Genomic DNA, 15,379 nt, shown 5'->3' on the forward strand with positions numbered 1-15,379 from the left:
AATTAGTCCTTAGTTAACACAATAGACAGAATGTCTTCAGCCAGCCTGTCCAGGACCAACTTTAAAGATCAAAGAATGTCATAAAATCATTTCAATTTCAAAAAACACATTTGAAAGGCTTGACTTAGGTTTTTCTTTACAGCAAGGGGGCAATTTTTACAGTGTTTTACTTTCATTTAAAAACACACACCTGTATTTTACATTTATTTATACAAATGATAGAATTATGTATTGAATTCTGTTTGACTAGGCTGGCAGCCTTCATCTGTCTCTCCCCAATCATCTCAGGAGGTATTTGGGATGCTTAGAGTCAAGAATAAAAGGAAACATTTTAGTGTCGCCTTCTGTCTGTGCAAACTGAAACCAAGGAAATGTACTGTAATTTTTTTATAAAGACAGGACCATTGTTAATTATGTCAGTAAAGGCTAATTAAAACAAATACAAGAAACAAACCATGCCACCGCTAATATGTATACTGTGTCATGTCCATTCTATGAGTTATTTACCCAGAGTATCCTACATCTGAGTTTATCCCTGAACTGCAAACACAGTAAAATGTATGAGAAATGCCTGATTTCTTATTCTGTTTCTTCTTGGTTTTCTTAAGTACGACTCTGTAGAACACACCCAGGAAGAACTGGGATATCTAACTGGGCAGAACATTCGCAGTGTGGGCTGGGGGCTGGAGGAAGAACACTTCAACACACAAAATAATGGCAAATGCAACAAAAAAGTGAAATATAAAGTGTAACTATTTATTTATAACAATTAAGCAGTGTTAAGCAGGAATAACAACACAACCATTTTCCACTGTAAAAATTAATACGGCAACTAGTAGGTAGTGTTTTACATAAATTATCAGACAGCCCACCTCCAGTTAACTTAAATAAGAGGAAGAAATAGAAAGAGAGTGAGTAATATGTAGAAAAGTCCATTTTCTGTTTTCTTCACAGGAAGGTACACAGGAATAACAAATACATTTTTACAGAAGTTAACATTCCTTGACTTTTCAGTAACAGCTAATGGCTGCACTAATGAAAATAAAGTACTGTTGCTGGACTCCATACCTGTCAGCTGGTCTGCTTCATGTTAAGTTCTTCAATTTTGACATAGAATTACATCCATAGTTATTAGAAGATGTTTTGTTGTTTGTTCAGTTGTATGTTTTTAACGCATTCACTCCAATGGAGCTTTGGAGACTTGTATTCTTAATTTCCATTGATCGCTACATTAGCTTTTTGACAAAACCAGTTTTTGTCCTCACATTGCAAACAAATGTTCGTATCTCTGGATCCATAAGGGTTACTACAGGAATGTAAATGGCAACACAAACAAATCTTTACAGTAGTACTGTTCATTACATTCTAGGCCTTAAACTGTATTTTTATAAGTCACAATGAACACAGTAAATAGAATTTTTATAATGTTTTGTAAACAACTAACTAGATCTCCATTACCATTCAATCTACACACATACTGTCAGTAACATTTTGTTTGCCCAGCCTTCTTTTATTCTCCTTTTCCCATCACCCAACCCATGTTTGTGGTATTTCATCATCTAATTCCACCTTTAAGAATGTTGCACAGAATACAATACAGAACTTGTATCCGGTTGTTTGCCCTTTTATCTAACACTGTATATATGGCATTATAGATATGTAGTTTATCCCGGTAAATAATATAAGCAGGTATTTTTAGAGTCTGGAAAATTAAATGTTTTGTGAGGAAGGTCATTTAGCATTTTCAAGTAGGTATAACTCGTTAAACACAACAGGAACTTTTATGTTTTTGAATGTGCTCAATTTGAACTGTGTAAATATCTTAATTTCATTTTCTTAGGGCATTTCCTTATCAAAGTGCTATGGCATCCTGTAGCATCAGAAGGTATGAGGATTCAGACTATGAAACTGTGAGGGATATCTTCACTGCTGGACTGAGTGAGGTCCGCTCTGCAATAGTGGTGTACATGCTCAAAAAAATACCTTGCATACTGGGACTCGTGTTTGTGTTATGTATCTTGTTTCTCTGTACCAGTTCCTTCCTCCTGGCTGTACTGGGAATTTTGCTGTTGGTGGTGTTTTTCCGACATCGAGTTATTGATGGATGCAACCAGTATATTCTAAGCAGCCTTGATTCTGACATGAAGTATATTCATCAGTCCTACCTGGAGAGTCACAATTCTTGTTTCTGGGTAGCAGAGTCAGATGGATGTATCGTCGGTATAGTTGGCTGTTGCCCAGCATCAGAAACAAAAGAACATCTGGACCTACGACGTATGTCTGTATTAAAAACCTACAGGGGCAGAGGAATTGGCAAGTTACTATGCAGGACTGTCATTGACTTTGCGCGACAACAAGGTTATAAGGCTGTTGTTCTAGGTACCAGTATAGTGCAGGTACCAGCCCAAAGATTATATGAGAGTACTGGATTTATGAAATACAAAGAGACAAGTTTTAAAATACCTTTAAATTCTGTGATAAATCTAGTGTTAAACCTTCCCATTTATCACTACAGATATAATATTCCAACAGTACCTGTAGAAGGGAGGGCATGCATGATGTAGGAAACCATTTTCCTGCTCTTGAGAACATAATGCTTTGGAATAACTCTTATCCTAGTCTTTTTATTAATGTAACATACTATTAGATGCACAAAATCAAAAATAATTGAATGTTAAAAACAGACTGTAAACAGTTGTGTCTGAGCCTGGAGTTCAGCTAACAGGTAAGTTTAATGAGTGTGTAGGTGATTTTGATAGCAGTTAAAAGCTTCTGGGTCCATTCAATCAGTCCTGAAATCTTGCCTTCTGAATTTGATGCTATCTTTATATAGTACAGTTTCATATTCCATCTAATTTCTGAAGTTACATTGAAACATGTGAAGTACCAACTCTGTCTCCTGTCTTTGTCCTGTTTCTCACCTTCTTATCCCTATTTTATATTCAGTGCCTTCATCTTATAGCCATCACTTTATTACTGAAGTGCTTTTGTTTATTTGAGTCCTAGGACTTATGAAGCTAGTGACTTGTTTCCAGTCCTCCTCAGTTATGTGAGACCAAATGCAGTCTGGCTGATCTACGGTCTAATGCATGTGCTAAAGCAAGACCAGTACATCTCAGCGTTATTTCCTACTGAAACAAGTATACTCAAAAGTGACTTCCATCAACCATTTGCCTTCATTATGTCACATATCACTTTCATCTCCTGTCTTTTTCACCCCTTCCCATTCCTCCTTCTCACTTCTGCACTTTCTGTTTCATCGACCCTTTCTTACTAGATAAATTCCTTATCCCATCCATATTATTTTCTTACCATATTCTCTTCTGTCACTTTATTGTAGCTGTTGCATGTTTACTTGACTTATATTACTGTTTGTTTCTGCTTACTGAACATTGTTTATTTACTAGTTCTGACTGATATGAAACAATATTTACCTGCTTTATTTTAGCATAAACACTGTCTTCCTTCCATCTCTATTCCCCCTTTCTTGCATCCTTCCAACACTCTCTCCTAATAGTGCTATTAGTCCTTCTCTTCCCTTGGGGGGGTTAATTTTTTTACTGATAACAATCAGGTCACCAAGACAATGAAGGTATCTTGCCCGAGCTGAATGAATGACTCCTGCTGAAGTTAGCATCACATTTGTGGGTCCTTGTATACCCACCTCCAAATCCATCCATCCCAGAGACTTTAATACATTTATATGTAAATAGTCTTGTATCATTTCAGTCTCTTCTGCAGTATAATGACTGTCAGCAGCTCACGCCAACAGTAATCACATTTGCCTGTTTTCCTCTCCTGCTATTTGTCTCTCTTTCTGCCTCTCTCCACCACATGCACACAAACACACCTCTAAGGCATCTTCCCAATGGCCTATATTAAGTCATCTGGCAGCTAGTTAAGGTTACTATTTCTACTTCTAACTTCTCAAAGCAGCTGTAACTGCTTAACGCATTAACAGTACATCCCATAATAAGGTAAATCATCCCAATTGAATGGTATGTACTCGTACTACTTTTTTCAGTATTTTACATTATCTCCTTCCCCTTGATCCTTACATACATACACTTTTTTTTTTCTTTTAACATCTTTATAAATATAGCTTAAGCCAAACATGGTAAAATTTCCATCTGGCCTCAACAGCTAACATGTTAAGAGCTGGTCAACGTCGGTATGTTTATGGTTGAAACATATATTGCTAAAATACTTCCAAACAAACTCAAAATATAATTGCTGTCAAACTTTTGAACAAAAACTGCCAAATTATTGGAAAACTCAAAAACAAAGTTACACCTTGAAAACAGGAGATGAATGTTTAAACCCCAGATCCTGTTTTAAAATCAAGTTCTAATGGATCATAGTAAGACTTTATAGACTGAAAATATAGTCTAAATCTGCTACAGCTGATATGTCATATTTATACAATAAAGCAAATGATTTGTATTCATTAACTGATCACATTTCAGTAGATCTTTTTTGACCCAGTGAACATGGCTAAAGTTATATGATCTAAATCTGGGACTTTCCACCATGATACAGTGTATTCTGAACTGCTTTTTAAATGCTGAAGTTGACTTCCAAACCACTGTCATTTTTGTGATGTTCATACAGCGGGAGTCGGGACATTGACTTTTCTTGAAACTTTAACCAGAGTTTGGTAATGCAACATCTACAACAAGTCTGTTTTATGATCTGTTTTGAAAGACACCCAGAATTACTTGTTGCCAGTCTGTGATAGTTCATAATTTTCAAAACTTTAAATTTATGAAAATAAAATTCTGTATAACATGACTGACTGGCAAATCTAAAACCATAAACAGAAGTCCAGCTTCCACCTTCTTACAAAGCTGGAGTCTGTACCAGGATAATATGAAGTCAGTTTAGCAGGGACCATGTTAACATCAAAACAGATCATAAACAGAGTATAAGTAACTTTGAAAAGGGAATGTTTTTCAGTGAAGAGTCCAATACCATATCTGGTACAGTTATAAAGCGTTATATCTGTCCCAAATGGATGAGTGTAAAACTTTATCACATTTAAATTTAATTGCTATTTTATAAATTCTAATAAATAAATAATACATTTGGAGAGCAAAATTAGAAATATCATCATAAAGTCTGTTTTATATTTACTGTGCAATATGTGATATTAAAATGAATATTTTGCTGTTGCATTATCACTGAAATAATTTTGTATTCATTTTTCATATTATCCTGTTACTGTTGGCTTTTGATTTATATATTCTGCATACCCAAGTATAGTGTTATATGCTATATGTTGCTTACATCTGATTGTTGTAGGATTTTCAATAATCAAGTATTTTGGAAAAAAAACTTTTTGATGTGACTTTTCAGATAAAAAGCAAGTGAGAACCATTCTTGGAATTTCTTTTATTGAACCCTTTTGCCTCTTAAGGAATGAGGTGGGGGAAATGTTATTGAAAATTCCCATCAGCAATGTCAAATGTCTGGAAGAGAGAGCATTTCAATTCTACCAGAATACTCATAACTCATTACAGAAGGGGCAACAAGGTGAACACTTGACAGTAACAAATCAAAGGCATTTGTGCTAGACAGTAGTAATTAACACTGACTGGTGAAGTCATGAAGAGCCACATTCCCATCCACAAATTAGTCCTTGTGGCATTCCACAATTAGTAAGAAAAACAACAAGGACTGGTACTCCCCCCATAGATGCATTGTTGTGGGCTGGATACCTATTACTATCTGACGAAAAGGTAAAACAACAAGCGACTTAGTTCTCACTATAAGCAATCACCCACATTCAGAGTAATAGGAAATAGGCACATCACAAGTGGTCAAACATTTATTAGGGCAAGAAGCAGGAAAAAACTTCCTGTAATCTTTACAAACACCATCCATCCATTTTCTAAATCACGTATCCTGATGAGGATTTGGGTTGTAGCAAACTGAGCAGAGAAGATCAGGCATCCCTGTCCCCATCGATACTCTCTAGCTCATTCTGTGAGATCCCCAGATGTTTGCACTCAAGCTGAGAGTCAGTCCCTCAAGGCAACTTCCCAGTGAGCCATGCCTAGTGTACCCCTTCTGGGAGACATCCAGGGGACATCCTTGCTATGTGCCTAAAACACCTGAAATCACCTGTCCTGATATGCTTGACCAAGGCCTGTACTTTGAGGTGCTTCAGGATTCCTTTGCTAGTTATTCTGTCTCATAGAGTGACTCATCAACCTTGTGAAGAAAGATATTTTTTTTCCTTTCTAGCTGCAATCTTATCATTTTGGGTACTACCCAAAACTTGTGACCAGACATGAAGGTGGGGCACTAATTGGCTGGCACACTGAGAGCTTTATCCTATGACTCAGTTCTCACTTCATCACCACAATTCTCAACAAAACCTGCAGTATTGCAACTCCTACAACCATCCAGTGGTCTGTCCCCTGACCCCTCTACCTTCATTCTTGAACAAGAACTCAAGATATTTACAGTCCTTTGAGACATTCCGTTCCCAAGCTTGTATAGACCAATAATGATATTAAAACAGGACTATAAGGTACATATTCATAAATATTTTATATAATCATCTAAAATATTTTGCCAAGTAATTTACACAATGACCAATGTGGATTCATACAATGAAGAAATATGGTTGCAACACCATAAGGACATTAATGATAGTGGATGAAACCAACAAGCAGCACATGCCCGGTTACGCTAGTAAGCTTGGATGCAAAAAAAATTTCAATCACATGGAATGAGCATATCCTTTTGAAGTGTTAAAACAAATGGGCTTGCTGCAGGATTGGCTAGATTTTCTCACGGCCATAAATACAAGCTGCACAAACAGAGTGAAGATAATGACCAGATTATCGGGAGAATTAACCTTAACCAGGGAACAAGGCAGGGCTATCATATATATGAATTTGGAGCCCTTAGCTATAGAATCAAGACATTTAAGATTACAAAACTTTAGATGTGAAACAGAAGAATTAAAGCTAACACTCTATGGAGATGATATAATATTAACCCTATAAGTACACATAATCCAGTGACCAGGTGCAGGGTGCACAGATGATAACACACGGAGGGAGTCAAACAAATAAAATCTAATAATTTATTGAAAGATTAAGTGCTTTCATCCTGCTAGCATAAGTATTTCATCAGAATAAAATCACACACTCAGCATCAAGTTTTTATACTCTCAGTTAATTGGTATAAATAAATCAATTTATGCTAGCTACGTTTTAATGAGACAGCATGAGTTTTCATACATTTGTACTTATACTCAATACAAAAGTGTACTTTTGCCAGAATGAACTAAATAAGTAAATATTTTCAATAGGTACAAACTTCAGTAGTAAAATGCAAAATGCTCATGAATAAATATTAGAAAATACTGAATTATTAAAAGTTCTAAAACATAACTGAATAAGCCATATAAATGCTTGTAAAAACCACATATTAATCATTCCAAAATAACTACCCAAGACTACAATATACTTAAGACAGGACAGAATACACAGGTGTGCAGGTGGTATAGCCATAGTATATAAGAACAAACTTAAATTAGAACAACTAACATATGATAACCCAGACACAACCAAATCAGAAGTATTAATCACCCGCCCTCACCTAAACACCAGAAAACACATTATACTAATACCACCATTCTAGAAAACCTACTTAATTGGTCTTCGTTCATCTTTAAACAGGAAACCATTATTCTGGGGAACGCTAACCTAGACTGGTTTACCTGTTCCTCACACAGTGCATCTAACTTCATTAACTTATATGGTTTCTCTCAAATGGTTCAATCACCCACTAGAATAGATAAACATAGTAACAAACAGTCACGACATGACAAAATATTAACAAACAGACCCTCACTACATTATAGTACTCGCTGTCTCCCTAACTCTCTAAGCAATCACAATCCCATGTACCTAATTAGGCACAAAACTAACCCTCAGAATCACACTATATTCAAGTTCATCCACAATAAGAATTATTTCTCCACTGATACCTTTAACTTTCTTCTACGTCACTGCAACTGGGTCTCTAAAATACCTTCACCTTGACTTAGCAGCAGATTACTTTAACAATACTTGTCTAAATATACTAAATACACTATTGTAGAAAGATTCACTGCAAAGCAAGACATATCCCTTGGCTCCAAAAAGAGACCAAACAACTCCTCAAAGAGAGAGACGGAGCTTGGGCTGACTATCACACCAACAGAAACCAACTATCACTAATCAAATACTGTCAACTAAGAAATAAAGCCAAAATGCAAATCCTAGATAACAAGAAAGCCTATTACACTAAAATCTAGCATATTCACCAAAATAACCCCCCAAAATTTTGGAGATCCATACAACAGCTACTTAATCCAGGTTAAGCAGCTGCTTCATCTCCCACCTCTAAAAACACATCAGATAGTATAGCTACTCAATTCAAAATTTCATAAACTCAATACTATGACTTGTAAAAAACAATAGTAGCTCACCACTCAATATCCCTGAATCCACACCCAATACAAATTCTTTATATATCAGGCCTATATAAACCAGTACTCTCAAAAATCTCCTACTCAGATTAAAACCTACCACCCTTCCAGCTGACCAGCTTCCAAATCAGTTCCTCAAATTATCAGCAGATGCCATTGCTTATCCCATCACTTTACTAGTAAATAGATCCATCTCTGACTATTACACCCCCATGCTATGGAAAATATTCTATATTATTCCCCTTCACAAAGGTGGCCCTTCAACTGAACTTACTAACTATAGACCAATTGTTATACTCCCACCTATAGCTAAAATCCTTGAAAATGCATCTATTCACAACTCCTTCAATATCTAGTAATTAATAACCTGATCTCAAGCACCCAATGTGGATTTAGACCCAAACATAGTACCACTACTGCATTAATAAGTTTCACCAATACTATCAATGAGCTTAAGAACAATGGCCAGTTAGCCACTTCAGTTTTTCTCGACATATTCAAAGCACTGGACAAAATATCACACCAAAAACTCCCCATTGAGGTAGCTTCCTTAAACCTTTCCAATTCACCTCTAGCTCGGTTTCACAACTATTTAACAGAGCGACAGCAAGTAGTAAAGTGGCAAAATGACCTGTCTACCCTTCTGCACATCTCAGTTGGGGTGCCACAAGGGTCCATACTTGGCCTACTACTGTTCACTGTTTTCACTAATAAGCTCTGCTCCCCCACTCAACTAGCTACCATTGTACAATATGCAGATGACTCTACCCTGATCTGCTCAGCCCCATTCCTCCCTAAACTCCTTGAAAATACCCAGAAAGCACTTGGTGACATTGAAATCTACCTTGAAAAATACCAACTTATACTTAATCCAAACAAAACAAAATTAATGTTCACCAATCACAAACCAAACAACAATAGCCCCTCATTTTTCATCTACTCATGAAAGAAAACTAAAATTGAACCAGTTAAGCATACCAAATTACTTGGAGATACAATAGATTAGTCTCTTAAATTCGACAAACACCTAGCTCTCACCATCAAAAAGGTTCACATGAAACTTTATACCCTGTACAGATCAGGACCATATCTTACTAACACAACCAGACATGCCATAGCAAAAACTGACTTACTATCTACCCTCCTTTATGCATCCACTATGTTCACTAACTTAAGGAAAACTGACATAAACAGATTTGAGTTTTCCTAAAACAAAACTGCAACATTTGCAGCCCACCCCCCTTCAAGAACACACCACTGTCCTGCCCTTCTAACACTAAATTGGCTTGAACTGCCCCATCTACTAACACTTAACCAGCTAGCATTCACCCATTCATTACTCTATAATCGTAATAACTGCCTAGCACTCACTTACTTAATTCAACCATATTTTAACAGCAGACATCTCAGGTCCTCTGATCAGTTTCTACTAACAGTTACTAAGGCCAATAGCAGTTTTGGAGAAGCCATATCTTTTCCGACCACATTTCAAAAAATGGAACTTAATACCCACTGCACATTAGAACTACCGCTAATAAGACTACATTTAATACACTTCTCAGGGAGTATCTTACCAGTAACTGGCTATGTTCTTGCTATTCTCCAGGCTGATAATCTCATCACCTCCCAACTCAGCTCTCTGCATTTTTTAACTATATACTCTTAACTGTTAGTTTTCTATTTTATAAGAAATGTAATCAAGTATGTACTGTACTTTTTTTTCCTTTTACATATAGATAAGAAACTTTATGTTTTTAGTGTACATTACTGAATAGTTCCTGTTATGTAATTTTCTTCTATTACTGTAAGACGCTGTCCAGTTTGATTCCCAGCTAGAGCGTCTTCTGTGTGGAGACATGCGTGAATGGGCATACCTTCGTTGAAGGTTGTGCATCAGGGCTGGTAACTCGGCACGTAAAAATCAACTACCAGTCATTAGCGGACCGGAGTTCCACTGTGGCGACCCCTAACCGGGAAAAGCCAAAAGACTCAACTGTATATTTCTGTAGTTTTTTCTCTCCAGGCCTCTGCTGAAAATGGCCTGCAACCCAGTCAGACACTCCCAGTTAACAAATGTAAATAGATTAATAAATAAATAAAATGGATGCATCACTGTAATCAAAAATAGTTGTAAAAAGCAATAAAATAAATGAATGAGTAAGGCTGACAAGTATACATGAAGCCATTTAAAATAAAGGGTAAGTATTATAACTTGGCTGCTCTACACTTTAAAACAAGTTTAACAGATACATCGTCAATTAAACCAGTGGAAGTGAAAACATTTAATCTGAACCGCCACAACAGTTCTTTATGCTGCAACAAATTCTCCCTTTTGTATTAAGTACAAATGTATAAAAACTCATGCTGTCTCTTTAAAGCATAACTAGCATAAATTGATTTATTTATACCAATTAACTGAGAGTATATAAACTTGCTGCTGAGTGCGTGATTTTATTCTGATCAACTCCTGATGACAGCAACACGAAAGCGCTTAGTCTTTCAAAAAATTATTTGATTTTGCTTGTTCGACTCCCTCTGTGTGTTGTCATCTGTGCACCCTGCACCTGGTCACTGGATTATCTGTATTTATAATATTAAACCTAGCCAACTCAGTAAGAGATTTTTATTTATTGAATTATTTACTGACATTTGATCATTAGGAAAGTCTGATTAGGTAGGAGTCCATTTTCAGCAGAGGCCTGGGGAGAAAACCTCCAAAATATTATAAAACATTTTAAGAATAATAATTTGACAGTCTTTACAAATAATACGTAAGACAACTACAGCTTAAATAATTATACCAAATTAGACATAATATGAAAACATTGGCTAAGAACAGATGCAAGTTACATGACAACAATTTAACAGTTACAGAAATTTCAGCCAGTTTATAGAGAAATTAAAGGTAAGTTGCAAACAAGAATTCTAATACAAAGTGAGAGAAAAGCAGGTTTTTGGTATATTTAGAGAGAAAGCCAGGGAAGAGAAATTGATAGAAGTAAGGAAGTGAGTGAAGAAGGTAAGTAAGGAGATGAAAAGTACGAATACGTATTTGTTCACGTTTAGGGATGTAGTTGATCCTGATGCTGAGCAAGAACAGAGCCAGATTTTGGTTAGGAAGTCTTCCAGAATGGTTTTGAAGGCTGGTAGGGAGAGTATTGACCTGATGGATAGAGATAAGGAATTCCAAGCCTTAGCAGCAGGGTACAGGTACAGACTATGCACAGCAGATTTGATAGGTTTGTGAATGGACTGGTGTCTTTGGTCACTGGATCATAATGACCAAGTGGGAACTTAGTTGTGTTGAATGTTATTTAGTGCTGGACAAGCAGGTGAATTTTGGATAATTATACAGGTGGTAAAAAGCTGTTGATGGAGAAGCTCTAACCAATTTAGGCTTTTTAGTGCTATATAGTGCTGGGTTCTGAAAGGGATATTTGATGCAAATTCAGCATCTTTGTTATAGCATTGTTCAAGTTTTGACTTTTGTGATACCTGAAGGTTAGTAAGGATGGGAGTTCCATAAAGAAGTGTGGGGGGAGATGAGCAGTGGCAAGTGTAGCTTTAGCTATGTGGGTGAGAACATTTTGGCCCTATAAAGCACCCCTAATTTTTGAAGATTTTTTTCCTATCTCATTCCCTGCAATTGAGCTCTGGAAGTTTGCACTGTACCTTTCAATGGGCAGAACCTAAGCTTTTTGCAATGATCAAATTATGTCCTCAGATTTCACACAAATATTCATATCTCTGGAACCATAAAGGTTACTAAAAAGTGTACATATCAAACTCTTCAGCATAAACTATTTTATAGTGCTAATATTCTTTAGGTTCTATGTCTTAATTGGATAGCATAAGTCACACTAAACGCAGTAACAGTAACTATTATATTTGCAATATTTTGTAAAAAACTTACAATATGTCAACAACTGCTCAAGTTATACACATACTGTCAGAGGCATGTCATTCAACCAGCTGAAAGCTATCATTTGAGGTTAAACAGTTGTGTCTGTGCTACCTGGTTCTGGAGATATTTATTTATTTAATATTTGTTTACCGGGAAAGTCCAACTTGGAACAAAGCCAATTTTCAGAGGGGAGAAAAGTTCCAGACGTATGTCTTTGTAATGTGGTAGGAAACCGGAGCACCCAGAGGAAACCCACACCAACACAGGGAGGACATGCAGACTCCACAGAGAAGGCACCCCAGCTGAGAATCAAATTGGGGAACCTCTTGCTATGAGGCAACAACGCTACTGCTGCACCATTTAGAAAAGCATGAAATTGATGACAATATAAATAAATATTGTATGAACAACAATTAATATCTCTTCATTTGCACTAGACAGAGGTCAAATATCAAAACAATTGTATTTGCTATTGTGTAAGCTTTAACATGAGATGTTTTAATACTTTGTATGTAGCAGAGTTTTGGAATTATTAATGCAAATATGTAGAAGAAATATCTGACGCCTAGAGGTGTGAGTAGAATGTAACTGTAGAAACATCTGGTGGCACCACATGGCTGTAAAGATTTATGCAATTTTATACATGCAGGTTGAATTTAAGATTATCATCCACTGTCATCCCTAGTAATTTGCTATGAGAAGTGACTTCAGTGGTTGTATTATCAAGAGAGAGTACTTTAAATTTTGTTATTTTCATGGGAGAGGGATTTGGGGAAAAGTAGTAGTTTTTTTTTAGAGTTGAGCATGAGTTGTGAGTTACAAAGCCATGTTTCAGTTGCTGTTCCTGTTGAAGCTTGTTGAGTAATTTTTTGGTGGTGTGCCATGTTGTCAGGCATGAAACTGAGATTGGAGTCATCTGCGTACTGTATTAGTGAGGCCTGTTTTGTGGATGTTTGGAGGGGGTTGATGAGAATGTTAAAGAGGAGGGGACCCAAAATAGAGCCCTGTGGTACACAGGTGGTGACTGGGACTATGGAGTGAGGGTGGAGTGACATTTTACTGAATGATACCTATTGGATGGGTAGCTTTTGCACCACAGCTGCGTGGGCTAAAAGAGACCTAATGAGGATATCTGAAGTAGAAGTTTGCTGTGATAAATTGTGTCAAAGGCTTTAGACAAGTCTAGAAATAAAGAGGAGACTAATTTGCCATTATCTGTAGCTTTACTGACTGTGATAATGGCTATATTGGTTAGAATTGCAGTGTTAGTACTATGGGAAGGACAGAAGTTATGTTGTGTGGGGGATAGGAGTTCTTCCTGCAGGAGATAGTTTAGCAATTGTTTTTTAATGCATTTTTCAAGTATTTTGAAGAGGGAAGATAAGATTGCCATAAGTCTAAAATGAGTAATGTCTATTGAATTTCTTCTTTAGTGAAGAGAGATAATGTGCAACTTTTTCCAGAAAGAGGGAACTTGGGGTTCCTGGACTGACCTATTTATAAGGACTGAGACAGGACAGGCAATGCTGTCACTTGCTATTTTAAGGTACTCACTTGGAAGGTCATCAGCTGAAGAATAGCATGGTTTAAGTTTGTTTAAGAGCAGTTTTATATAGGATGTGGGCACAGGGTTAAAGGTGAAAGTGGGTGTGGTGATACGTGGCTGCTGGGCAGGGTTAGGATTACATGTTGGGGAATCCTTGGTTAGAGGTGCTATACTATCTATGAAATAAGAGTTAAATACTACAGTGGTTTTAAGTGATGAATTATTGGGAGAGGGGTTAGGGTTGAATTTATGGCCTGAATGGAAGATTTCTTCAATAGCTATACAGAAGTTCTTAGGGCTGTGTTTGTTATTATTATTATTATTAAAGTTATTATGGTACAGTTTTTTTTAAATACTGTATATAGACAATATCATATCCTTACCAACTCTAGGAAAATATCAGACTATAAAATAAATGTGGAAAAAAATAAAGGCTATAACAGTAAAGGTAAATAATGAAAGAAGATTAATGGATAAATACCCACTATTAGAGATAGAGATAAAATGAAATATTTGATTATTTGATTAGCGAACACATATGAGAGATCGAGAGGGAAAACATATTAAAACTTTCATGGAAATAAAAGCAAATCTGCAATAATGGAGGAACTTGAATTTAAAACTGGATCAAAAAATACGAATTTTAAACTGGCACATGTTCCTACATCTATTATACCCCTGTCCTGCATTTTGGACTCCCTTGCAAAGGAAAGAGGTAACTAAGTTAAGGAATTTGATTATATACTTTATGTGGGTGGGGAAGATGTCAGCCAAGAGTAGCCTGGGAGAAAATTATATTTCCAAAGGAATATGGGCTGTCAGTCCCAGTATCAGTTAGCAGTACAATTACTGTTTTATACTAAACATAAAGGCAAAATGGATGGAGGTGTATAGTATATTAGCAACATAGCTGGTTGACACAGAAGGATGTCCTGGCAGCTTTCTGAGGAAGAAGCCCAGAAGAAGTCTTAACACCAATGTTAGGTACATTGAACACAACACTTAAAAAAAGAGATTGAGTAAAGGGTTAAAGGGCTGGGGGTTGAATATTTTCACAACTGAGGAAAAGTGAGAATCTAGATTAGGAAATTTGGCTGCTTGCTACTGGAGGAATTGCCCAAACTCTGGGAATAAATTAAGGGAATCAAGCATTGCTATACAAGGATGAACTACTGAATAGATTTAGGTTCTCAGGTGACATAAGAAATCTATTCAATGACCTTTTGATGGAGGCCTGGTGGTTAAACTGAATCAAATTAAAGGACTGCTGGCCAATAACTGTACTATGGATAAAAGTGATGTGAGGCTAGAGAAGAATAAAAAAAGGCAAATCTCATACCTATATTTGAGAATGCAAGGTGAAGATAACAACGAAACTAATAAACAGAAGCAGAGATGGGAAGAGTTTTTGGATATAGAATTAAAAGAACAGTGGATGGAA

At 36.4% G+C, this 15,379-nt stretch overlaps 1 protein-coding gene across 1 annotated transcript in view; it reads left to right on the forward strand.

The window, feature by feature from the left end:
• LOC122794673 (probable N-acetyltransferase camello) overlaps nucleotides 1-5,376 on the forward strand; it is a 9,708-nt gene extending 4,332 nt beyond the window's left edge. The window contains exon 2 of the mRNA XM_044063297.1: nucleotides 1,841-5,376. Coding sequence (XP_043919232.1) covers nucleotides 1,863-2,564 — 702 coding nt within the window. The 5' untranslated portion in view covers nucleotides 1,841-1,862 and the 3' untranslated portion in view covers nucleotides 2,565-5,376. The remainder of the gene's footprint in view (nucleotides 1-1,840) is intronic.
• Nucleotides 5,377-15,379: the final 10,003 nt, after the last annotated feature.

The sequence above is a fragment of the Protopterus annectens genome, chromosome 2.part1, assembly GCF_019279795.1.
Source record: "Protopterus annectens isolate FY-2018-M chromosome 2.part1, PAN1.0, whole genome shotgun sequence".
In the NCBI taxonomy this organism is placed as follows: domain Eukaryota; kingdom Metazoa; phylum Chordata; order Ceratodontiformes; family Protopteridae; genus Protopterus; species Protopterus annectens.